Raw genomic sequence first — 26,207 nt, 5'->3', positions numbered from 1 at the left:
AGCAAGGGGGTCAAAGGACTTTTCCTAAAGAAGGGACTTTGGATTTTGGAGTAGGGTATTTTTTGAGTGGAGGATTTTGTACCCTGAAGAAGCAAGGATGAAGTTGGTGGTAGATATAGTAGCATTACTTTTTTCTTGGTGTGTGCCCAAAAGAATGCATGTGTGCCCAAATGCATGGTGACACCAGTCTCTTCAGTAGTCTGGGAAGCTGATTTAATATGCCCAGGAGTTCAAGGCCTTTATTGTTTCCTCCTTCTTCCTCCTCATTCCCTCTGTTGAGGAGTTAGTCACTCAAGTAGAAGAATCAAAGAATTTGATTAGAAGTTGGTCTCTGAATTTTTGTCAGCAAATTTATTAATTTCTGTAGTAAAAGCCAACTCTTGGTATAAAATGGAAGATAAAGATAAAACCAAACAGATGACAAATTTATATTCAAAAGGGTGAATAAAAGACTATGAATAACTATGCCATGAGCTTAGTAAATATGTGGTTATGCAAATGAAAAATACAGGGTAATTTGAAGTGCTGCTTTAACAAGAAATATGCATTTTGCGTCAACGAAGATGGCTGTATCCAGGGCACTACTTTTCCCCAAAGTCTTTCCAAAGCTCTCAGAAGCTCTTATTTCTCACAATGAATGCAGCTATCATGTCTCAGAAAGCATTTTAACTGTTTGGCAGCATTTGGCCCGTGTTGTGCCCCAAATCCAGAAGCCATGTTGTGCCCCAAATCCAGAAGCCGTGTTGTGCCCCAAATCCAGAAGCCGTGTTGTGCCCCAAATCCAGAAGCCGTGTTGTGCCCCAAATCCAGAAGCCGTGTTGTGCCCCAAATCCAGAAGCCGTGTTGTGCCCCAAATCCAGAAGCCGTGTTGTGCCCCAAATCCAGAAGCCGTGTTGTGCCCCAAATCCAGAAGCCGTGTTGTGCCCCAAATCCAGAAGCTGATTTGTCTGAAACTCAAGTTAATAAACAGGTTCCAACAGCAATGCATTGAGGTTATTCTTGGCTTGTCTCTGAGTATGATCTGCTTCCATCATTGGGTACTGAAAAATTGTTTAGCTCTTTGAATATGCTGTGCTAATCTGTACTTCTGTTTTCTAGGACATCTTTTAGGAAAGAGGAGGAAGAGTGGGACAGAAACCCCTTCCTAACTCCACTTATCCATTTCAAAAACTTACCTTTAAATTTTAGAGTTTATCAACTGCTTTTGTGAGCTTTTGGAACCCGGTCATTTCTCGAAATTGTGTATCTTCCTTTTAAAGTCTTGATGAAAGTTTTACTGTATCATTAGTCCTAGTCTGTTGCTTTCAAAGTCACTTAAAATAATGGGCATAGTTCTACCTTGTACAAAATGCTATGTCTGATCAGGCAACAACGTAGAGGTATTATAAAATACATTAAAAGGTAATGGTTAAAAAAAGTCAGGCGTCTACCCTAATCGATCTTTTATTGTAATTCTTGCAAAAAACTGATTTTTTTAGTGTGTTATTTATAATCCTTTCTATATTTTGGTATACTCAAGTATTTATGTATTGCAGTTAATATTGTGATGAACACATGAGAAAGCATCTTGAAATAGTATGTGCTTTGGATGATTTCTACTATAAGAAAGCAAAGCACCTTCTGAAATGTAAACACGAGTTTTACTGTACTTTTTTGTGATTTTAACTATGTAATATCAGACATTTGTAAAAGCATGAATTTATTTTGCAAATTTTAGTTCTTCCATTGGTTGCATTTCCATAAGATGGCATAGTAGCAGAGAGAAAAATGGTATGAATTTATTCTCTAAGAGAAATGCATTCATGTGTGTTCTAATCAATAGGCCAAAAAGTAGGAAATTCTTTACAGTTTAAGCTTGAGCATTAACAGATTGCCTCTGGAACCTTTGATTCATTTTGTAAACATTTTCTGTGTACAATAGAGATGGAACCTTCTCAAGACTGTGAAGTTTCCTTGACATTTTAGAGACATGCAGTTTTAAAATCATATTAATACCACTATCAATAAATCTCAAGAATATCTGACATGACTTGTGTAATGTCATGTAGGTTTTGTTAGGGTCTTGCTGGTTTCCTGTTGTAGCAAATGATTCCTTTCTCCTGAAGCTGAGCAGTTGGCCTGTGCTGTGACTGGGCTGTGCCGCTTCCTTCCCCAGCCCATGTGAGTGACTGCAGTGTTGGCATGTGTAGTTTGTTACCTCAGTTAATCATCTGCCATGGTGATAAGCACTGAACTGGTGCTCTAGCTGCCTGCAGGCTCTGCTTCCTGCCTCAGGGGGTTAGGGTTCCACTTTCTCTCACCTGTTCTCTCACAGCTCTGTCTCGCTCAGAGTTGATAACAGAATTTCTTCATATTTCTCTGTCATTGTATCTCAAGAAAATTGCTTTTTCTAGAATAACTCAGAAATCTGGTAAACAAAGAAGAAAGAGAATGTTTTGCTTTTGGAGTACTGCTGCTACTACAGGGGCTTTCTGTCTGCACTGTGTCCAAGACTCTGATTCTTCAGGCAAGGCAGGCACTGGATCCTGTCTTAATCCATTGTCATCAACTAATAACCTTCTTGGACTAACAAGGTCTTGCTGTATGAAGCCAAGTGCATGGAAACCAGTGAACGAGGTAGGACTCTTCAGGGTGTTACATAACTTCGCAAATTTATTTTATATTGTGATAGTTACCCTCTCAGTTGAGACTTGTACTGATTGACCAAGTGTTTTGAAAGGCCAGTCTGTCGTTCACCAGCTGTCAGCTCACTGAGCAGCTCCAGCATTGCTCCTGGGGTATAGTATTTCTGTTTTGCTGCCAAAGCTGCTGTACGTGTTTCAGTTAATACAATTATTAACTAAATTACTGTCTGGCAGAACCACTGAATTTAAAGTGAAAACTGCCTTCTTCCTGTTCTTCTGTTTTGGTCTACAACATCAAGAGCATTCTCAGTTATGATTAAGAATGCACTGGATGTTTCTTTTACTTTGAAAAATTTAATTCAACAGAAACTTCTTAGATGTTTTTAGTCAAAGTCTTTTAGATTTTTTTTTTTTCTTTTAGAATGACCTGCATCCGTGTTTGGGAGCTGACATGGTATCATGTGTTGTGCAATTTAAGTCTTCCAGTTTATACCCAGCTCAGAGTCCTGGTAAACTTCATGTCCACAGCCTTTCTAGGACTTACAGTAACTCAAGGAGAGAAACTGTCTTGTTAAACAAGAACCATTGAAATCTTTATGTGTACTAGCTATGCAGTATCTTTTGAGAAGGATTTTTTTTTTTTTTCTAGAACCTCTGTTGGGGCCAGTGGTTTTCTTTGTATTCCAGAACAAAGGAGGTACTTTAATTTGTCTTGATGAATAACACTTACTAAAATTTTCAGTAAAGCAGGTAGGCTCTTGAACTACTTTTTTTTTTCCCCCTTTTTAAAAACATTTTTTATAGTTCTGTTTTCTGTATGATTGTTAGAACAGTTTTATTTGTCAGATTTTTTTTCTAGTTCTCAGAAGTGGTCCTACCCTATATAAACCTACTCAGTGTTAAGTAAACTCCTAGTCCCTGATAGGTAATTTGTCTTTTTCAATTCCTTCTCTGTCCTCATTTGAGTTTCCTAGTATGATTTTTATTATCACATAATAACCAATGACTTGTGTTTCATATCTATCTTTCTACCCTCTCTTGAGAGCAGTTTTCTTTATTCTGCTGGTAGATTATGAGTTCTACATAGTATTGTCTGTTGCTGTTGCTTGCACCTGGTCACTGGGTCAGCCTCCCAGGTATGTCAGTGAATGGAAGCAAATGTGCCTTCTGGAGCTGTTGTCAAATGCCAGATAGATCTGTAGATCCATTTATAAGGATGTCTTTGTGAGACATGAACTGTTTTTTACTCAGTCTGCCTCTTTGTGCCATGCACACAACTTTAGCCATCACAGGGGCATGGCAGCTTGAGTGAAAAATGCTGTCCTTAGGAGACACTTCAGACTAATTTCAAAATGCTGATGTTTGCTGAACTTTCCAGCACAAGGGTGTTGTGAAGCATTTCCAGTACAGTTCAATTTTGAATTACTTTGACAGAACCACAAAAGATGAAAATGCCAGGAAAACATCCACCTCTTCATGTTTCTCATGTGTGATTGAAATTAATGCCTTGTTCTTGTTTATTAGTATAACCATATCATTCATGTTTTGCTTATCATGTAATGGCTCTGTAACAGAGGGGTCCCAGTGGATGAGTTCCTCCCTTGAGGAGGGATACTTCCTTCCAGGATGTTTCTAATGGGTCTTCTAAATTAAATTCAAGTGAGGATTGTGTAGTTCTGTAGATGATTCCAGGAATGCTTACAGGTTTCTCCAGTTAAAATCTTGTGATTAGTTGGGACTGTTTCTCCATTTTATTCCTTACAAAATGGATAGGAGCATTTCTGCTTCACTACAAAGGCTGGTAACTGTGGCCATCTGTCAGGGAAGCTCAGAAAGTGTAATCCAGAGCCAGAGCTAGTTCTGAGACTTGATGACTTGTGAATACCACACCACCTAGCAAGTCTTCCCTGAATCCTGAATGTGCCTTTTGAGAACCAACCTTTCTCTGGTTTTGTCCAAAATTGCATTTAGCCACAATCATTCCTATACAAGTCAAAATTAATTATGTCAATATTCTCCCTGAAGGTAGTTTATCATGACAAAAAAGAAAAAAAAAAAAGTATTGCCTGCTCTTAGATATACTCAGAAAGCTGCAGTATCTTTTAAACTGTACCTTTGTTTACTTGGAATCATCATTGGCCACTTATGTGGTTACCTCTTGCTACTATTTGAGTTTTTTCCAGGAACTACTTGGATTCCAAGACAATAAGCCCAGTAACGCTTCCTGACTCTTCTGAGCCTCCTATGTTCTGTACCTCATTAGAGTTTGCCAACATTGCCTATTGGAAACTGCTGTAGAGTAGGTGCTAAAGTTGTTAAAAGTGTTAATCCCCACTTGACCAGTGTGGCTATATGACCAGGTGGTGATTTTATCCCCTAAGAAACTGCCGAGAATCCCAAAACTGGTGCAGTTCTGTCATTTATCTTTTGAAAGACTTAAGGCTGCCTTCCATGTACCAAGTTTTTGTGCACACTCACACAAGGCTTGGGATGAAAAAAGCACTCTGAAGGACTACAGCCAATGCAGAGCAAGGATTCCCTTCTGTCTATTTTGTATAATTTTAAAAAACCTTTGCCACCGACCAGAGTGCTTCTGGACTTGTTTTCCAGTTTGATATTCCTCAGGGTGTCTCTGTGCCTTTTATTGCTATTCCATGTGACTTGTTTTCAGTATTGAATTTCATCTCACTGCCTATAACCCTGATACATCAGCCTTGCTCCACAGCTTTTGTTTCTGTTGTGCATTTGCTGCTCTTTCCTTTTTGTTGGTGTTTAACTGCACATTAGGATGTAGTTGAGCTGACGTGTTCTCCAGACAGATAACAGGCATTTATGACTCATTTTGTCTCTCTTGTAAGCTGATCTTGGCATTTATGAATTTTCAGTCTTTTGCTCCATTAAACTACTTCCTGGATACATTCAAGGGTTTGGAGTTGTCACTGATGGTTCTTTGAAAATGTCACCTTAGTACTGTGCAGTAATGAAAAGGGTAACTGAAATGTTGGGTATTGTTAAAGAAGAAGGAGAATAACAGAACATTATCTGACTACGTTTATTGTCTATTTGGATTTTGAATTTTTGTGTGGGTTCTGTTACCCTTATCTGAGAAAGGATTTAGCGTAAGTAAAAAGGAAAAGGGTAGTCTAAAGTCTTAAGAGGAATACTCTATTTATCTATAGGGTCAGTTAATTTAAATATAAACCAGAAAAAAACAAATGTGAGGGAGAATATGATATAGACATATAAAATAAAAATGAAATTAAGAAGATTCTCAAATAGATATTCTATAATAGTTCTCTAATTCTAAATCTATTGTCCTGTCACTATTGTCCTGTAAAATTTCTTCTAAAATTGTGAAAGTCACTGACAAAACACTGTGGACAAAAAGGTCATTTTGAAGGTTCAAACAGAGAATGAATTAAGAGTGGAGTTAAATGGATTTGCAAAGAGCAGGTGGCACGTAGCTATTACAGAGATTGGTTTAGGAAGACCTTAACTGTCAGGTTCTGAGATGGCTTTCTGGGAAAATTACTGGGCATATGTCTAATTCTTGCTTGCCCATCTGTCAGTTTTTAATGCTGGTAAGATTCTTGACCATTTGGACCTTTGCTCTCATCCAGTATGGCAACTTCTACTGTTGGTGTGGAGTGCTGTTTCTTTTAGTGGAGAGGGACATGAACTATCAGAATAATTTATCTCTGTGTGTAGTGCATTGTGTTATTTGATGTTTCTGAATAAATTACATTAGGAAAAAAGCCCTGAATAAATGTCTAGAGATGTTTGGAAGCCTGGCAATAGTGCAAGTTAAATGCAGGGAATGGAATCTCAGTTTCTGGCCTTTGTGTGTCACTCAGAGACTGTGATCACCTGACTTAGAAATCTCCAAGTCTCCTAAGGAAATGCCATCTGATCAGTTCATCCCCTGAGTGATACATCAGTCAGGAAATGATCAGACTGGCAGGAATTAATCTTGAAATGTATCTGGAAAAGACTCATAGTTCGATTAATTGTTTCGGAGAATGTGACTAACAATACAAGTAACAGGTGAATTCCCAGCTGTTGCCCTAAGGCATGACTGAATTAGAAACACTCTTGGTTTTCCCCTTGCTGTGCTGTCTTCTAAGTACAGTAGTGTGTCCAACTTGGAACCACAGAATCTACTTGTATTCCAATGCAGTGGGGAAATGGTAGGTTGGGTTTTGTCTGGTGTTAATTTTTATACTGTACATTGTTGCTGTCACTTAATTTTAAGTAATGCAGGACTTGAAAAACTTATTTGACAGTTCCTAATTTGGGTTCAAGCATCAGAAACCAGCATAAAAAATGCATTTTGTTTTCTGGTTCTTGAAATTCAAAGCACATAAGTAGTTATCTATTTACAGCATTACCACTTAATAATTTGTTTTTTACATATCTATTAGTCCACTTTCTTCTTTCATAATTTTCAGTGTTAATTTTTCTCGTTTCACCCTGTATCTTTACCTGCTCATTTTAACCTTTGTTTCAGTGCTCAAGTTTTATGAATTTTTGTCCTTCAACTTCAGCAACCATAATCAGATGAAGTAGAATGTACTGTAAAATGCAATTTTCTGCTTAGTTTTTTGCTCATTGGGAAAAAACCCCAAACCTGATATTTTCAGAAGAAAAATATCAGATTGTCAGTCAAGCTGGTACCCTGCTTTCATCAAGAGCTAGAGCAGAGGGTTTTGGAAGGCTATAAAACCAGGTCAAAGAGCTGTGATGCTTCCTCTGAGGGCTTTCAGAGGTTTCTGCCTTTTCCAGTGGAGAGGATTCCAAGAGCTGGAGATGACTTGTGTGTCTAATAACACTGAGTCCATGACTTTTCATGGACTTGGCCGGTGTTCTTATAGTGGTAAGAATTCAATATTGAAAGAACAGCTTCTGCTGGTTTGTAGCCTAATGAGGGAAGGAGAGCTGGGGTTATGGGACCTGTTGAACTGCATTTTGTTTTTAATGCAAACCAGCGTTGGAAACAGAATGCAGAGTATTTTTTAAGGAAATAGCCTTCCCTTGCGTTGAAAAGTCAGATTTGTATTCCATATTTTGTATGAGTTCACTACTCCAAAGAGGCAGGTCTGTTGGAGCAGTCTGGGCAAGGAGCAGCTTGGGCACTGGCCTGAGAATGGAAGCTTTTGAACCTCACATGTCCAAGTGAGCCTGACCCTCAGAACTTCACACAAAGCCTCACCACTGTTAGAACAGGCTAAGGGTACATTAAGCTTGCTATCCTGTTGTTCTGAGGATGTGAAAATGGAGAAAATGCTTTTTGAGTGTTGTGGTTTTGCTCTGGGTCAGTTTGCTCTCACACCCCCCACACAATTACTATTAATTGAGAAAAGGTTTATGCAGACAAAAGAGACTTGATTGGGGAAAATAATATTAACATTTATTATTAGCAAGATAAAAAAAATAAAGCACTATACCTACAACAATTTTACTTAAGTAAAAGCACTATGTATTTACAGAAATACTTCTCCCCCCTTTTTATCAGTCTGAGGAGGAGAAGCAGTTTCTTTATCCATTTTGGAGCTCCAGATCTTTTTAATAACTCTGCAGCCCTTTAAAGCTCTTCTTTTGTTATCTCAGGATGACAACTCCTTTTTGTCACAGCTGGAACTCTATCTCTCTTTGTCGACCACAGGGCTGGGCCTAGCCCCTCCTGGCCTAAGACCGGAGGCTAGGGGGTTACCCAGGTCCTGAAGGTCTTCTCTTCCATGGACTGCAAGGGGACACTTGCCTACCATTGATCTTTACCACAGAGTCACAGGGGATAATGGCTTTTGAGTCCACCCCTGTTCCCTGTGGGGGTCCCTTCCCACGGGAGAACAGTCCTTAATAGACTTGTCTGACGTGAGTCCCTCTCTCAGACAACAGGTCTTCCATTCTCTGCTGTCTCTCAGGGTCACAAATTTAGCTGCACTAGCAGCTGCTGATGCAGATTTAGCTGCACCACTGAGATCCCAAGCTTACACGAGCCATTCTCGCTCCGGTGTAAGCCACGTCTCTCTCAGAGTCAGAAATTTCCAATAGCAGCATGGATCCCACACACGGATCCTAACATCCCACCCGGGCCGTCTTGCTCCAACGTAGGTTTTCCTTAGGGTCACAAATCTTCAACAAGACTCTACCTCACTTCAGGTCTCTCATAAAGTCTCGACTTTCTCATGCATCAATTTACTCCGGTGTAGACTCTTCCACGAGCAGCGTAGGAGTCTCCTCACTCCAACAATCTTCCAAAGGTAGCAGGGATTTATTTTTCAGTCTTTTCCCTGCTGAAGGGAGAGAGCGAAAGAGGGGGAGAAACAACCCCCACTTCGAACTTCTCTCTCCTCCATCTGCCAACTTTGGCCTTGAACACTTCGTTATCTTTCTGCCAGAATTCTTTTGCAGCGTTTTTTGTCCAAGCAGTCAGTCCTCTAAAGTTTATTTTTTCCTTTACATTCTTACATGAGGAGCGGGGGGGGCTTCAGTGCCACACCTGCCCCCAACCCAGGGCCAGGGGAGGAGGAAGGCCTGGCCCCCACTTGGGGCCTGCCACCGCTCCTACATGACTACCTAATTTTTACTGTGCAACCACCTTCTCTTCCGTTTTCTTAAATATGTAATTAGCGAAGGCGTTGCTGAAAGTTTTAATTGGCTTTTTCTCCGGAAATCCACCTGGACAAAACCATCCTCAACCCCAGGGGCTTGCTGGTGAGCAAAACCATGATATTGAGTAATTATGGTAGGAAGGTAAATAAATTCAGGGCATAACCTCACTTCTTTTTTTCTTTAAACTGTTTTGGATCCAAAGATTTAATTGATGTCTATTAACTTCTTAATGCTTAAGGACTTGAATCATCAGTAGAAATGTGTTGTGTAGTGTTCTTTGTGTTAGACAGAGATTATATAAAATGGATCTTCAAAATTTCCTTTAAATAGTTTTCAGTCTTGGGGGTCTGATGAATCCTGTTTTGCTTTTCCCGAATCATAAATTTTGAAGTCAAACCCCTTGTCTTAGTCCTTTCTGTAGATTTTTTGTTTTTGTAAAGAAGTGTTTCAGATATTTGGGTTCTAAGGACTTAAAACATTTTATTGTAGATTAGGCATTTTAATTATCTTAACTAAATGGACATTGGGGAAAAATGATTGTGTGAACTAGTATCCTATCACAATTAGACCAAAATTTAATGGACTTGAAGTCATAACTTGAGAAGGGTTTACACTGTTTCATATATTTTGAAGTAGTCTGAGAAACTAAAGATACTTCTTGTAATATTTATTGATAACCACTATTTTTTCAGGTCAGTATAGTTAATATTCCTTTTATCAAGGACGTGCCACACAAAATGGACATTTTTGGTTAGTTTGATACCAGCAAGAAATGCTGAGTTTGTCATCCCAGGTCTTCCCTGGCACTGATACGGAATGGGCAGTCTTGCCCCTTAGATCTGACCTCTGCAGAGCCACGTGGTCGTCACCGCAGTGTCTATTCCCACATGGGGTTTACCACTTCATTCTCTGGCTCCTGTGTCTGTGTCCTGAACGGGTGAGTTGTCATGGAAATTGCAGGGAACTGTTTAAATTACTTCTGCACTTGGTTTGGATACACAAGGGCTTAGTTAGCTCCGTTTTAGTTCCAGTTTTAGCTGTCTTTGCCTAGTTCCAGTTCATGAGAAGGACAGGCTGGTTTTATGTGGAACCACATAGAATAGCTCGGGTTTCCTCCTCTGCTCCAGAGGTTTAGCAGCTTCTGCACCAGTGAGGTATGGGTGCTCCTTGCTGTGTTTGTCCAGCATGGATCATCAACTGATTGAATCTGACTTGTGTTTCCAAGGTGCAATTAACCCGAGTTCCAGATAAAATGCCTATGGATAGTTGTGAGCAAAAAGTCAATTTATCTGTTAACCTTGTTTTTAAAAATACATTTTTTGTAGTTAACACTGTAAGCTTAAAATGATGCACAAATGTTTGTTTTTCCATTGCAAGGGTACATAAGACTGTATTCGTTCCTAAGTTATACTGAAAAGGTCTGGAATCTTTGGAAGCTTTTAGCAAACAGCATTCTAAGAAAAATACCGACCTTTATTTACTTGTGGAGTAAAAGTTTTCTCAAATGATGCTAGGCATTAAACCTGTTAACTCTTAAAATATTTTAATTTGCTGAAGACTGAGCATCTGGTACTACACAAAAGGTGCCTATTTTGGTGAAATGTTGCAGGGCTCATATGGTTCATTCCAGAACCTGGGTATGTTGTGTAATGGTACTTAGTTTGATATTGGATTATAACTCCATACTGTCATGCAGGCAAGTCTGAGGAGCTTCCGGTGTCTCTGTGGTATAAGAATGAATAAAATCAGGTGAGGAACGGATCTGGTAATTGTGGATGGCAATATGAAGCCATCAGACTTGTACTAAAAGCTGAAGTGTATGTTTGGAAAGAATTCAGCATCTGTAAAGATAAAATGCTGCTACCGCTTATGTGTACGAAGCCTTTTTTAAATGAAGTAAGGAGTGGCTTTAATATAAAGCCACTTTATGTGTAAATAGTAATTAATTTTTTTTTCCCTGACATTTATGTCCTGAAAGCTAATGGATTTTAATTAATGGGTTGTTACAGGTGACTTTGGTGGTGTGGTTTTCTGTTTGCGGTTCGTTAATGTGAGGTAAATGCTGTTCTGCTCGTGCTTAGTGTTTTAGGGCAAATTTTTGTATATTTTATAAAAATATTTTTTGACAGATAGTAGATTGCTCACAGAATAATACAGTTGTCAATAAAAGAATAAATATTTAAAAATGAGAGACTCTAGCTCTGATTCACTGAATTCCTTCTGATCACTTCATTACTCCTTGCTTTAAGACTGTACCCGTAAGTACTTCAAGGACAGTGGGGTGTGCTAAGTGAACATGAATGTTTCTTATCCTAAAGAACAAAGATTATGCTTTAGACAAGATGAGGTTCACATGCATAATTTTTATATGTTATGAATAAAGGCTCTTGTAGATTTACTCAATTTAAGAAAATCACTAACAAAAAATCTTCTGGAGGAGTGAGATAGTTTTGACATTTAATTGAAACATTTCTACTATTGAGATCACAGTATCAGAGCTAGATAGGAATAGGATGACTTTCATATTTGAATGAATTATAAATACAAAATAGACATTCTGTCTAGGTTTAGTTATTTCCTGAATAATTTAGAGGTGATTGCAAATTATGTGTTCTGAGAACTTAAAAGTGCCATATCTATTAAAACATGTAAGCAGTACCAAAACTTTATCATTGTATTTTGATTTAATAGTGTTCTTAGTAACACATCTCATTTTCCTAGCACAGCATACCCTGTCTACTGTGAATTTCAAAAACTAAAATATTGACACCCAAGAGGTGACATTTTTCTATAATAAAGTCTTAGAACATGTTTTTCTTTGTCTGGACTCTTTCTGAAGCTAAACCCCTACTTGGACTTCTTTGTGGACGTGTTGACATTATAATGAAAGCTGCTATTCTTAAGGCTGATGTTATTTAAAAAGAGCTTTCTAGGTCTTGCTTTAAGTTGCAAATTAAATGCATTAAAATAATTCTCAATAGCACTTATGAACTTAATGAGGAACCTTGTAATTCTGTTCTGAGCTTAGTACTGAGTTGCCTGGTGAATACAGATGACTAACCTGCGGCATGGGGTTCAGTGCTAGACACTTGCTTACAAAAGCCATCAATTAGCTTCATTAAAACCAAAATTAACTTTGTGTACATTTTTTGTGTTAAGGATTTGGAATATGAGTGAAACTCAACTTGGTCCCTGAGAGATGTGGCAGGACAAATTGAGCTAAGTCTTTCTGAATATCACAGAAGTGGACAGAAAGGCAAGTCCCAAGAGTCTAATTTTAGATCTTAACAGAGAGAGAAGAGGTTGGTTGCTGAAACCTTTGTTGACTGTTATTTGTATTTGCATGAGATTCTTAGTACCTGGAAATTTTACTTATCAACCAAGCACTAGATACTGCATGAAAGCATTGGGTGATAGTTTAGTCAGTCCAGGTTCACTTCTACGTTGTGGATGTCTCTTTATCTCATACACAAAACTCTACTTCTGCTACAGACTACTTCAGAGATAGGAGTTTGTCTGTTACAGCTTTACTGCCTTACTTTGGCTTGGGCAACCATGGTGCAAAATGTTTCTCACTGGGTTGTTTTTGTAGGTGAAGATTGCAATAAAGAATTGAAACAGTGAATAAATTGCTTGTTTGTCTTCAGATCAGTTCAGGTCATCGTCACCATCTGTGATTTTACGGATATTCTACTGTCACTGTTTTTCCCCTTCAAAGCTGTTTATTTATGTTTGAAGTTCTAAGTTCATGTGAGTTCATTGTAAAATGCTGTGGGGTTTGAGGAGGAAACTAGGTTAGAGAATCAATTTGTTGACTGAGTGAAAAAAAAACCAAAACAAAACAAAAAACAAAACACAAAAAAACCCCACAAAAACCAAAACAAAAGAAAAAACAAACAAACAAAAAAAAACAAAAACAAAAACCCCACAAACCCAAGCAACCAAATAACCCTTAGAGTTTAGACATATCTATCATGATTCTTTATCTACTTTAAAATAGAGTGCTCACATAGATATGATTTTCAAGAGCCATAGTTCCCTCTGGAAAAGGTGAGATGTAACATAAAACCACAGCCGTTCAGACTAGTCCTTTTAATCTGCAAGGGCTGGCTGGGTATATCTTTTTCTTTCCAAAGGAAAACCTTTCATATCTTGGTTATAGTACTCTCCTGATCTGATGTTACAGCTCCAGGATGACTTTCCTGTCCTCAAAATCTCTGTTAAACTGTTATGTATTAACCTACCTATCGCCATGTAGGCAGACCCTGACAGGCTTCAAACTCAGGTATTTTGTTGTTCTTCTATCTGTCTAAACTCTGAAGAGACCTGGATATCATCTGTCTGGTGATCTAGGGATTTTTATTCTTTCATCCTTGGAAGACCACGGTAATCAGTCTTTGCTCCATCATGGCAAAGAACAGGAAGAGCCCTTGAAGAGGGAGGAGGGTCAGAAACACAAACCAGAAACTGAAGGTTCCGTGCAGAATGTTAGGCCTGGTTAATTGTAACCACCCATGGGTTGAAACCATCCTGATTAAGCTTATTATTTATCCTGGTCTGAATCTCTTAAGGTTTTGTTTGTGGTAAATCAATATACTATAGTATGGGATATGCTGGCTTAGACAGGGGAATCTGAACAACACCCCCATGAAGTACAGATGATTAAAATTTGTGATAGCATTTGTAAGTATGAGTGGTTTGAAAGCTGAAAAAGTGTATTTTAAGTAATTTGGGGGTTTTTAGCCAGTGTATATGAAATACTCAGATATGGTGTCCATATGAAAACTGGAGATTTCCTGTATTCACACACTGAGCAAGGGGACAGGTGAGTTTGAGTTCGTTGGGTGGGAAGCACATTTTAAAATTAAAGTAATGGTCTATTGATAACATAAAACCTTTCTTGCATGAAAGAAATGAACAAACTTGTAGAGTGGGAAAAAAATTGAGTCATGTTTGTATTAATGGTATTCTCTTTTTGGTGGCTCTGTTTCCCTTCTGGTATATTCAGCATATCTGTCTTATCACCAATACCAGGACTCCTGGCCTGAATTGGGGCTTGTGTCTTTGCAGTTCTCGAAATTCAGAAAGATGCAACATATCAGCCTGTCTGATTGTGTTATGTGCAGTTTTGATATATGAACATTGTTTGGAATTTCAATTCAATATTTGCCTTGAAACATGATTGCTTATGTTCAAGCAGTTCTATACTTTTTTAACTCTTGTGAAACTTGGATTTTTTTTTTTTTTTTTTAAATTTGATTTCTTTGAAACTTTGTTTGGGCAATAGGAGAACGTTTGTTTAGTTTTCAAATGCCTTTGATGCTACATTTTGTTTAAAGTCCTGGAGAAATACACTCAGGAAAAATATGCATGTCTTTCAAAGTTATGAATTAACAACTCAAGTCATGGACATCGTGGTACTAAGGACCTGCCAAGGCCACAGACTGACACTGACTTAGGAAGGAATGTGGCAGAGGTGGTGCGTCAGTGTTAGTGCTGGCTCTTTGCTCAGATGCTCTGGGCAGCATACAGCTGACATGGATTAGGAATGAGGATGGATGGCAGTTGTGCTTTATTCTTACCGCTGTTGGACTCCACAAAACAGCCTAAAAATCCCTGGAGGTATTTTTAGATGAGTATTGACTACTGTGATTTTGAGGAAGATGGATGCAAAGTTCTTAAAATAGCACACTTGACTAGTGACATACCCTGTGGCATTCTAGGATGTAGTTCAGAGGAAAGATATGAAACTACACTGCCAGACCATAAATTATATATGTCTAGAAAGAATATATGCCTTTTAAGTTCAGCTTTGTCACAGAGTATTGAAGCAAAATTGTTTCTGCCACTTTTCAAGTTTTGTGCTTTTTGGAAGATATTTTATTTCCTACTTTCAAGAAGAGATGATGAATATGGGCTTGTTTTCATCAGTCAAATTATATTAACAGAAGTTGCTGATTATGTAGTATCTGCTTGAAGGCAGTGGAAAGGGTGAGTACCAAATTACTTTTGGAGTATTCTTCTAGCTATTAGAATTGCTTTTTGAAGTAATGAAAGTCAGTCATCAAAACTTTAAAAAATAACCTTTGCAGTGGATATTGCTGGTCAAATATTAGTTCTATTTTCTCTTTCTATGAGTATTGTTATCCAGCTATGGAGTGGGTGGTAGAGAATGTGGAAAGAAAATGATTCTTTAAGAAAAACTACTTATAAAAGATTACTGGCACTTTAACAGATTGCTGCAAAGTGTGCACTGTGCATTTGATGTAGTAATTTAAAAGAATGAAATATTGATGATTCAGCGTTGTGTTAGCAACAAATTGTTCAGAGCTGGTATTTAATATGAAAGCACAACCTGATCTTGACCCCCCTCTGGTTACGAAAAATCACTTAGCGCTTGATATTAGAGTAGAGCAGTTCATGCCAGTAATTAATGCAGTCTGCCGAGAACACTTGCTTTCTGCAGTCAGAGGATGATCTGCCAAACCTGGGCAGCCTTAGTTACATAACTGCGTTCTCCAGCTTTGGGTTGTGCACGTCCTGCTGCTTTGCCAGAGTTGTTGGGGGTTTTTGGTGTTTATTTTTTTGTTTTGTTTGGTTGGTTTCTGTTGTGGTTTTTTGTGTGTGTGGTTTTTTTTGTTTTGTTTTGTTTGTTGGTTGGGTTTTTTTTTTTTTTTTTGGTGTTTTGTTTTGGTTGGTTGGTTTTTTTTCCTACCAGTGTGACTGCAAGGCAGGCTCTACCTTACCTCACATGTGAATGTAATTGGGCAGACTGATCCCCATGACTCAAATAACTGATGAATCTTTTAATAACATTTTTCTTGTCTTATTTTTTTCTTTTTTTTTTTTTTTGCTGTTGTCTACTTTCATTGTTTACACCATGATTCTTTTATATAAGCCTTCCTATGCTCTGATTATGTATTCCTTTCCTTCTCTTCCCCTGTTTTTTTGACCAAGATGCTGTATTGACTTTCCATACTTGCATAACAGGAAATTTCAATGCAGCCTGAACTTTTTCACTGGAAATTGCCCGGGCACACTGTGCAGCCCTGGATGAGTTTGATATTCTGCCTCTTGTTCCTTGGCTCTGTTTTAGTGCTTGGGCTGTTGCTCTTAGAACTACAATTGCCTTCAAATTTTTGTTTTCTTTTAATTATTGATACTTTATGGATATCACCTCCGGGAGCAAAGGCATAAGGACTTCCAGAAAAAAACACTTGTGCTGTTAGCAGTTTTCTGCTGCATCATCTTCATTCTTTTGCCACTGAAGTCAACATGTGGGAGAGATGTGAATTCTTTTGTCTTGTCTTGTCTTGTCTTGTGCATTGTGTCTTCCCCTTTCCTACTTGGAGGACAATATAGGAAACCAGACAACTGAGTTTTCAAGAATATGGTGTCCAGCATCTCTTCCCTTTGCTCTCATTTTCTTATTTAGCACTCTTAAACGCTGATTTATTTTTGTTTTAATCAAGGTACTACTTGGCCAGTGTGTTTTCAACAAAGTTGATGCTTCTAGGAAGAGAAAAACCACAAACCCCTTTACTTCTTTTCTACATTTTAATAACTAGAGAATGTTATGCTGGGTACTGATAGGCAAGCAGAATGGCAGGCATGAATGAAGCTCCTAAACCTCAAGCAGTCTCGAACATCTCTGGAAAAGAAATATTTGTGATCTGCCATTTATCACACTGTGGCCAAAGAGGATACTGATACAGAGGCTTCAACATAAGACAGCCTCCATCCAAGTAATAATCCCTGCAGGCTGGAAAATGTGCCTCAGAGTTGCTCAGTGTTAACATATCTGTGAAAATTTCTCAAAGGAAAACAAGTTGTGATGTGCTAGTTTTGAATTATTTACCTTCATGTACAGTCACAACATGCTTATCTTCTTCTCTGCCTTTGCCTTTCAATAAAAAAACCTGGAGATTCTTGACCTCTCTGGAACAGAACACTGGGGTGCATCTGCCCATATGTATTAATGGACACAGTCCTCCAGCTTCAAAGGTGAAAGACATACCTACTATTCACATGCAGAAATCCGAGAATGTTTGTATGACCAACACATTTCCAGTTTCGTGTCAGTAGGCAGAAACCTTCCTGTCTCTGCATTTATGAAGATTGCATTAATGGTATGTCCTACAGCTCTTGATTACATCCATTCTGGGTAGAAGATGAGACTTGGCAGCTCTTGATGATTAGAGGAGCATCTGTCAGTACCTATTTGTCTCTTAATATTCATGCTATAAATAACCAGAAATGTTTGTACTTAGGGCTGTGTATCTGTTTCTTTATTCTGTTGTAAAAATTATGCTGACTCATAATTTCAATATTTACATTTGCTATAGGAAGGTTTAAAGTGAGAGGGAGAATAACCATGTTTTAATGCTGTGAACTCTCCATGTTATCCAATACAGTACAGCTGACCTAATCAAGCTGTGTTTGCTATGGACTGGTGTTCTTCATTCTCATCATATTCAGCACCAGATATTCCGATCCACAGCATATTCCTAGAACAGATCCATGGGGCAAGAGACAGGTGGTGTGTGCTGTGGCTGATTCAGAGCTCAGCAAATGCTGGTTGTGTGTCTGCTGTTGAGAAGACTCTGTAACTGCTGACTTCAGTCCACTTCTTCCCTCTGTAAGGCTGGGCATAGGGGTGTCTGGATTTAGCTGTCAGTTTTCATGCAGATGATGGGAAAATAACTTTTGATCATTACCTATTTTTAAGAATTTTAAATTGACTGGTAAAGTTAAATATTCAATAGCCCAATTAAATCAAGCTGGCTCTTCTTAATGTGTTTTTTTTGAGAGTTGGGGAGAGCTTTTTTGGTTTTGAATATTGGAATAAAAACGTAATATAGAGATCATGCATCCTTGGCATTAAAACTAAAAACTCAGGTTCATTTAACTGTTGTAAATTTAAAAAAATATTTATTTTAAACAGTGTGTGCTTTAAAGTTCTGGTTTAACAGTGCTGCTGTATTTCATGGAAATACAACTCTTAAAATTATTAACACAAAGTAATTCTTGTTATTATAAGGGTACGAACAAATTTAATTCCTTTGAAAGGCTAATGTTGAAATCTTGTACAACATATCTGCCCATTCACAATTTATGTAGTTTTCATCATAAACTTATAAATTCATTAGTTGTCAGCCCCCCTTAAGCATTCAGAAAAGTAGAGGAATTTTAAAATTTTCTGTATGTAAACCTTGGAGAAGTTTTGAGGTGGTAAAATACAAAAAAGTAGGAACTTATGGGGGAAATAACCTTTTGTAACTTCCTTATAATGGTCAGATGACTTTTGCCCTCTATTCAGTAATTTGTGCATTGCATTGATTATTTATACCCAGCAAATTGACTGTCGTGTGGTGGTTCAATGGTGCTCTTTAAATAGAGTGAGAGAGCACACAACATGCAGTACAAGCTAAAGCAGCATATAGGGTTTCTTCCTATGACCCTAATCTAGAAAAAAATCATATTTTTATCTTCCTCAGGAAGCAATATTTTAATTTATTTTCCCTCCTTTTTAGTTGGGTGGGGTTTTTCATTGTGGTTTTTTTTTGTTTTGGTTTTTTTGTGTGGTTTTTTTGGTTTTGGTTTTTTTGTTTGGTTGGTTTTTTTTGCAAGAAGGACTATTTGTGTTGCTGCTTTCATGACTACTAATGGTGGTAGGATGGGAACGCTCAAGCTCACTGATTTAACCAGGAACCCGAGAATGGAAATACATCAAAATCCTTATGTGCAACCAAGGCCTTTCCGGCACCCGCAGCGGGCACTGGGCACTCCTGCACTGTTCAGTTCCTCTACCCTGCCAGTGTCTGCCAAACACAGAGGGAAATTTGTAAACCTACGTGACAGTGTAAAAAAGAGTCCTACAAAAAGCACAGCAAAAGTAAAAGCTGCCAGTGGTTGGGTGTCTGACAGCTCGTGTTCTAATTGCTCCTTAGGAAAGGTAGGTGCTGCAGAGGAGCATCTTTGATGCAAACTGGGGAAAGTTTGTTATGTTTTTTTCTTTCTGTAGTTTTATCCCTCCTGTTTCTAGTGACTTTGTTACTTACTTTTCTTTCGTATTTTATTGTTAGAAATCAAAGTAGCAATAATTGAAATTGTACTTGCAAAGAATACTTGCTCTCAGTTTTCCGGTGAAGATTGTCGCACTGTATACAATATTGGGTTTTACAGTAATTTTTTGCAAGTGAGGAAAGTTTGGTTTACTTGAATTTTGTTCTCCAAAGTATAAATTTCAGTAGTTTACGAAGAGCAGCATTATAGAATTTTCTGGACCAATTTAGATTCTCCCTCACCCTCCTTTTTTAATCACTCCACATATTGTGCTCTTGTCCTTAGATGTAAGAATACTTAAATGACATGAGTGATTACCTCTCAAAATACCAAATATATCTTATTCTTACAGCTTTCAATAATTACAATATTTTTTACCAGCTGTTCAATTTGGGTGGATTGACTTTCAGTTAAAAAACCCTGTAGAAATACTGTACATACATTTAATAAGTGCTGTGTTTTTTGGGCTTTTTCAGCTTCCTTTATTATTTCCTTTTAATCTTAAATTTGGAGTCTGCTATTGGTGTATGTTGCTTTGTATTTTAAAATTTCTCAAACTTTTAGAATATGTGGTTTAGTACATTTTCAGGATTTATTTTTTTCTTTTGTCATTATGTTTCATTATATTTAAATATATATATAAAATATTATATTTAAAGATCAAAAGAATGTCTTGGAACAACTAAGTCACAAGAGATTCAATCTGCTGTTCAGCTTGTAATTTTGATGTTAGTTGCCAGCAGTTTATGTTTCTGACAGCTTGTTGACAACCAGTATGTGAACATCTCAAAATTTTTTTGAGTCAATATTTTGCTCAAAATACTGTTGTAATCTTGTTCCCTTGCAGCTTAAATGTCACGAGGTTTCCTGATTATTAGTTTAATGAAAATTCCTGAGACTGAAATTCTGCTAGTCTGCAGATGTGTGTAAAGAACTTTGAAAAGTAGATTGGATCTATTTTAGGCCCTTCCACCCAATTGACTAAAAGGTTTTCTTTGATTTTTTTTTTTCCCCTCAGTTTAGAAACCTTAATATACTTCTGATTTTCCCCCTTTATCAAAGAGTAATATTAACCTTGTTCAGTCGTGTGGTGTTCAGCCACCATTCCCCTGTTTTTCGCTCTACTGTGCATTGGTGAAGAGATTCTGTTGTGAAAGCGGCACACAAAAAGCCTGAGTGTGTCCATTGGCATGAGCAGGTTTTTTGTTGGACCCAGAGTGTCACTGCTTTGTTGGTGCTGCAAGGTGAGTGAGGGCCTTGCTGTGAACAAGTACCCCAGGCCTTTCCAACTACTTGGGCTTCCTTGGCATTGGCACAGTTCAGTAAATGTTTGTCTTTGTTGGAGTTACAATCTCCAAATCCATGTGCTAGTTCAGAATTTGTTTAAGCTGTTAGATATGAATCTTGTTTATTTTAAAATGTTTTTCTAGTTTTTCATTTTTTTTTACCTTTTATTGGTGATTTTTAGCCCACAGAAGCTGTTCCTTCCTCTTCTCCCATTGTCCCTGTGATCCCTGTCCCACCAGTCCCTGCTGAGACCACTGTCATCCCATCTACCATACCACAGGTTTTTATTCTTTTTTGTTTGTTTTATTTTTGTTGTGTTACATTTGTTCAACTTTTATTTATTTAAGTTGTTGCTTCTTTGAAATTCACCTCTTGATGCTGTCACACACAGGTTTGAGATGAACTGTGAAATAGCTAAATGAGTAATACATTAGAATTTCATCCTAATTTTTGTTTGTTTCATGGCAGCTTTTAGTGCCTTTAAAATATCTGTATTTTCTTATGGGAGTAATTGACCTTAAGAAAGGTTGACCTTAAGAAAGACCTAAAGAAAAAACCACCCAAAAGAATGGGAAGAAGCAATAGAATATTTTGTGTTCACATGATGATTTTAAAGCCATGTCTTCCTTACTAAAATGTTACTGCTTAATTTATTTATAAAAAAAGTTGTCTCATCTCATATACACATTTAATACATGTTTTTCCTTGCTTTCACTTGCATGACATTTTTCATGTTCTCCAACCATTTGTTGGTATCACTGTTTTTGGGGACATTTGTAATAAAAAAGGGATATTTTATCCCTCCATTCCTAACATACTTTACTCATAAAATGTGCTTCCCTTCTGTACCTTCATCCTTTAGTCCCCTTAATGTCCACATACCCCCAAAAAATAAAAACCAAACCCTGTTAAAAGAAGTGAAGGCAGAAAACATGAGTTAATGTTGATATCTTGCATGTAACTTGGAATGTGTGACCACAGTATGGCAAGGTATGGAATAATCTAGGATAGGCAGCAGTTACATTTTTTTGCATATAGAACAACATTCTGCTTTTAGTTCTTTGTAACTTTACTGAAACTTTCAGTGCAGAAATGTGAAATATGCACACCTTGTGAAAAGATGGGTAAGTTTTTGGAAATGGTTGGTGACAGGTGTTTATTAACTTTAAAAGGAAATAAACTGTCCAAAATATTACTGAAATATTTTTACATTATACACATCAGGTTTTTTTTCTTAAATTTTGCTTTCAAACTACTTGGCTAAACAGTTGATAATCTTTCTGTCTTTGCTACGTTGTTAAGTTTTGCTCAATCCGCAATTAGCTAAAGTTCTGACAGCTGACTGTTTTGTAGTGCAATTTCTAGTGACTGTATATTTACACAAATCTACCAACTCTAAGTTCTCCTAACAGGAAGACCAGGGATTTGATTAGTTTGAGAAATATTCCCTTCTTAGAGAGGGATTCTGCCCACATCAGGATTCGAGGTGGACAGGCTGGTGCAATCATGTCCAGACAGTGCCTTTGGAATGCCTGGCACAAAGCTGTTCCTTGTTCATGTTGGTAAATGATGGGAAATGACTGCTTTGTGATGGAGAAGCCAAAGAAATGCAGAAAGAGTGTTAGGAACAATCATTTAACTTGCAGAAGGGGTTTTGCATTGGTTGGCTGGTTTATGTCTCAAACATATACCTTCACGTAGAAACTTCACCTACTAACAACAATTGCTTTTAGCTAGTCATCCATTTTTTTTAATAGAAAAAACCACCTGCCTGCCTCAAAAAAAAAAAAAAAGGTAAACCAACTTTCATTGGCAAAGTGTTTGTTGGATATAATTGGATATTACAGAATTCTAATATTCTAATAAAAATACAATCTAAAATGGAGTGAAAAGGATATGACTAAACTAATTGATCCTTTTTTTGTTTACAGTGAAAATATAAACCCCATAAATATAGTTTAACTATGTTTATGGTAACCGTAACAAATAATAGTGATGCATAATTGATTGGGGTTTTAGTACAGGATCTTATTTTTAATTTACTCTTCTTTTAAAAGAACTTGCGCTTGAATATGAAGCAGAAATAGGAATATAACTGAATGGCAGAAAATGGTTGTAAGGCATTGAATTGTTTTGACAGATTTTTATCATGACAGTAATTAGTGTTTAATTTCTGTACTACATGAAGTGTGCCTATGCTTCTATTGAGAGAATTGCTCAGTGAGAAAGGTGTTTAATGGCATTTTGACAGTCATAATTGTCATCCTTTTTGTTTCCTTTTACTTTTAATAGTCTACTCTGTTAACTTGTGTAGATACCACCTGATTTTATTACTTATTAAATGACACAGGCCTAATTTCTGACACGGCAACCTGATAGCAGATTGATGACTCCTGTCTAATGATGGTAGATTATTTTGTAAGACACTTCTGAGTCATCACTTTGTAGCATTTGGGAGCTTTTAAAAATCATTATTTCTTAAAAATTGTGTTGCTGTCATAGTAATGAAACAAAATTTCAGAATATGGATAGGTTAATGTAATTGCCATGTTTTTGTAGGTCTTAATTTTATCTTTGAATGTCTTTAATACTAGCTTCTTTTGTGGCTTGTTAAACTGTCCCTAAATTTATTTCCACATGCACGTGCATACATAGGAGATGGAAAAAAAAGTCTTAAATTCAAAGATAATGTATTTTTATACATATAGGAGATTAACTTTGTTTTGTGCTGCTAAACTTCATATATCAACAGTATTTGGAGTCTAGAATATATCTGCATAATTTCTTGTTTGTTTTGTTTATATTCCTAGAGCAGGCTAGGTGCTGCCTCTTTTAAAGGCAGATAATTGATGCATAAATAGGAAATCTCTTTATTTGAAAGTATGTCAGAGAAATGCCTTCAATTTTCTTTCAGCTGAAACTACATTTTTCACAGAAAAATTCTCGGTAATATAAGAGTGTTAACTTACTCTACTAGTTCTTGGCTTTCTTGTGGATTTGCAAGTCAGTTTTGTAGGTCCTTTCTTCCGTAAGTTGCATTTCTGCAGGGTTCCATTTTGCAGTTTGTGAGCTGGGGGGTAAGAAATCTTCCTGATAGGAAGAAGGAGGAATCAAATTACCAAAAATTGGTTTTAAGATACTGACTCATAAAGCAACCTCTGCAAATCATACCATAACTATTAGGGTTACTGACATCATGTCAAATGGAAGCATGACTCGGGGATTTTTTTGAAAAACAAGATCATAAACGACAGAACTTGGGTATAAAATATATCTCAGACCTCAGGAAAGCAATTTGTTCAGGGTAGAAACAAGTGTTTCAGAAGATTAATTTTGAAATTCTCAGGCTGAGGCCACCTTTTAACAGAACTTTGAGAAAACCAGCAAATTAAATTTTACAATTATCGTTAATATTGCATTTTCTTACGCTGTATACTTTGTTCTTTATCCTTTTATTAAAGGCAAATCCCCCTCCAGTGCTGGTGAATACAGATTCTTTGGAGACTTCAACATACGTAAGCCTACACTTTCTATCCATTATAACTTTAGATCATGTTTTATGTATGTAATTATGTAGATCTGTTGTTGCTGTATTATAAAACCTCTGGTAGTGCTTGATTTTGTCATCTGTCCTGATGGTAATTTGAAGTCCTTAAATAGCAATTTCATTAAAAAAATGTTGTAAATTGTAAGTGGAAGTTTTTCTGTGAGTACTAGTGTGTGATAGTTGAAAACAATTTTTTGAGGTTCTAGAGGTTCAGTGTTCAGAGAACAATCTGTTTCTTCAACTGTGCAGGCAAAGACTTTAATATTTAATGTGCCATTTCCATTGCACTTCTCATAAAAACATTTCTCCATGCAGTGGCTATACTGAAGGTTTTAGTGCTCTAAATTTTCATAAAAATGGGTTGGTTCTGTTCAAAATGTTAAAGTAATAAGTGTAGTTATGTGGAGCCTAAGATTTTTGTTAGCTTCTGCAAATAAAACTTGGCTTGGTGGATCTGAGATTCTTTTAAAAGTTGGAAAAGGTAGACTAGGGCAGTGACTTGTATCATTTGATATATCCTAGCTCCTGTCTCTGCTAATGTTCGTTTTGTTAGATAAATAAATTCAAAGTTAACTTAAAAAAAAAAAGAGGGGAACTATAGAGCTGAGCTAAAGTGGAGGATAAAAACAGTGAAGATTTTTGTTTGCTCCTGTTTATCTAGATGATATTTTAAAAAGGTATTGTGGATTTTTTTTACATGGAAATAAGAGACTGCTTAAATATATTAAAATGGCTTTGTTTTACCTAATGACAGTGAATAGGAAGTGATTAATTGTCCTTGTGATTCTTTTAATAAAAAAGAAAGGGAAAAAAGCACTGCATACTGTTCAGTCATCATTAACTATTGTCCTAGTTCTGTAATGCTGGATGACAGGTTCAGTTAGCACATTTTGTCATTCCTTGTAGGTAGGAGCTCAAGGACTTAACTGACATAAAAACTTCTTGATCACAGTGGCTTCTTTTGTGGTGGTGTAGTAATAGATACAGTTTCACATATTCAGAAGGTCAAGACCTCTTCCCTTTTTAATGGAGAAATATCATGTGTTAAAACCATAGTATCTGTTCCACTGAGCAAACTATTAAGGACATAATCATTTTTGAGGCACTGTGCAAAGAAGATGATACTCTGTTATGTGTGGAATGGATATGGCTTCTATTGTGTTGAGGGGAGATAAAATTAGAGGATGAGGGATAAATGAGCTTGATATTAGCCTGTAAAAGTTGTGGCATCACCAGCTTTTGGAGTTTTTAAGTATGTTAAATAAACATAGAAGGAATGAAATAACTTGATAATGATTTTGTTTATGTTGAATTAAATTCTGGTTTTTAATTATCTGCTAGAAAACTGTCAGATTTAATTTTTTTTTTCTGTACGTATGTTTTGTATCTTTATAAAACCTTGAATAGTGTGTTAAAGCACAGAAGACTGTCAGATACAGAATATCTTATAGACAAGGTACTTTGTAAAATAATAATATAAATGTTATTTCTTATCTTGTTAAATATTTCATCTGAAAAGGCTAGAACTAGGGAATTACCTGTAGCTGCATGGTGCATATGCTGCTGTAGGTAACTGTGGAGGAAAGAATTTGAGTTCCAAGATATCTTAATAATTGGAAAAAGTAATCTTACTCTTACATATTAAATATAGTTAAGAATTTGATATTTAATTGATTTTGCTTAGTTTTGATTTTTTTGTTGCTTCTGGTATTTGATTCTGTCCTAGTTCTGTAGGCAGCAAAGAATGTGGGTATCCTTCCTAACTTGAAGGAGATAAGAGATCTCTCTAGGTTTTGGGGTTTTCATCTAACTGTATGAAATATTCTTCTAAACTCTTCTTCTCTTTCTGGCCCTGTTTTAGTTTATTGATTTTTAGTTTATATGTAGGAATCTAAACAGTTGCTAAAAGTCACTTTAGAAGGGTTTTATCCATTTCTCATGAAAAATGATATAAAGCATCAGTCTTTGATTTTTCTCTGCTCTGTGTGGAACAGTTGGAAAATGCTCCTCTGTTCTTCCTTACAATTTCTTCTCTACCCCATATCCTCTTTGGTTTTTTCTGAGTTTCAAGT

The 26,207-nt window shown here is 36.9% G+C and overlaps 1 protein-coding gene across 25 annotated transcripts in view; it reads left to right on the top strand.

The window, feature by feature from the left end:
• DLG1 (discs large MAGUK scaffold protein 1) overlaps positions 1 to 26,207 on the top strand; it is a 151,270-nt gene that overhangs the window by 71,264 nt on the left and 53,799 nt on the right. For 16 of the 25 annotated variants that reach the window (XM_050308340.1, XM_050308335.1, XM_050308334.1 and 13 more), the window contains 2 exons: positions 20,770 to 20,868; positions 24,050 to 24,103. In XM_050308340.1, the coding sequence (XP_050164297.1) occupies positions 20,770 to 20,868; positions 24,050 to 24,103 (153 nt within the window). The remainder of the gene's footprint in view (positions 1 to 20,769; positions 20,869 to 24,049; positions 24,104 to 26,207) is intronic. The other 9 variants (XM_050308343.1, XM_050308342.1, XM_050308336.1 and 6 more) reach the window with 1 other exon arrangement.

Source organism: Myiozetetes cayanensis, unplaced genomic scaffold (genome assembly GCF_022539395.1).
Source record: "Myiozetetes cayanensis isolate MyiCay16 unplaced genomic scaffold, myiCay2020 scf13, whole genome shotgun sequence".
In the NCBI taxonomy this organism is placed as follows: Eukaryota; Metazoa; Chordata; class Aves; order Passeriformes; family Tyrannidae; genus Myiozetetes; species Myiozetetes cayanensis.
The sequence above is the reverse complement of the archived record's forward strand: the minus strand, read 5'-3'. Positions and strand labels throughout refer to the sequence as shown.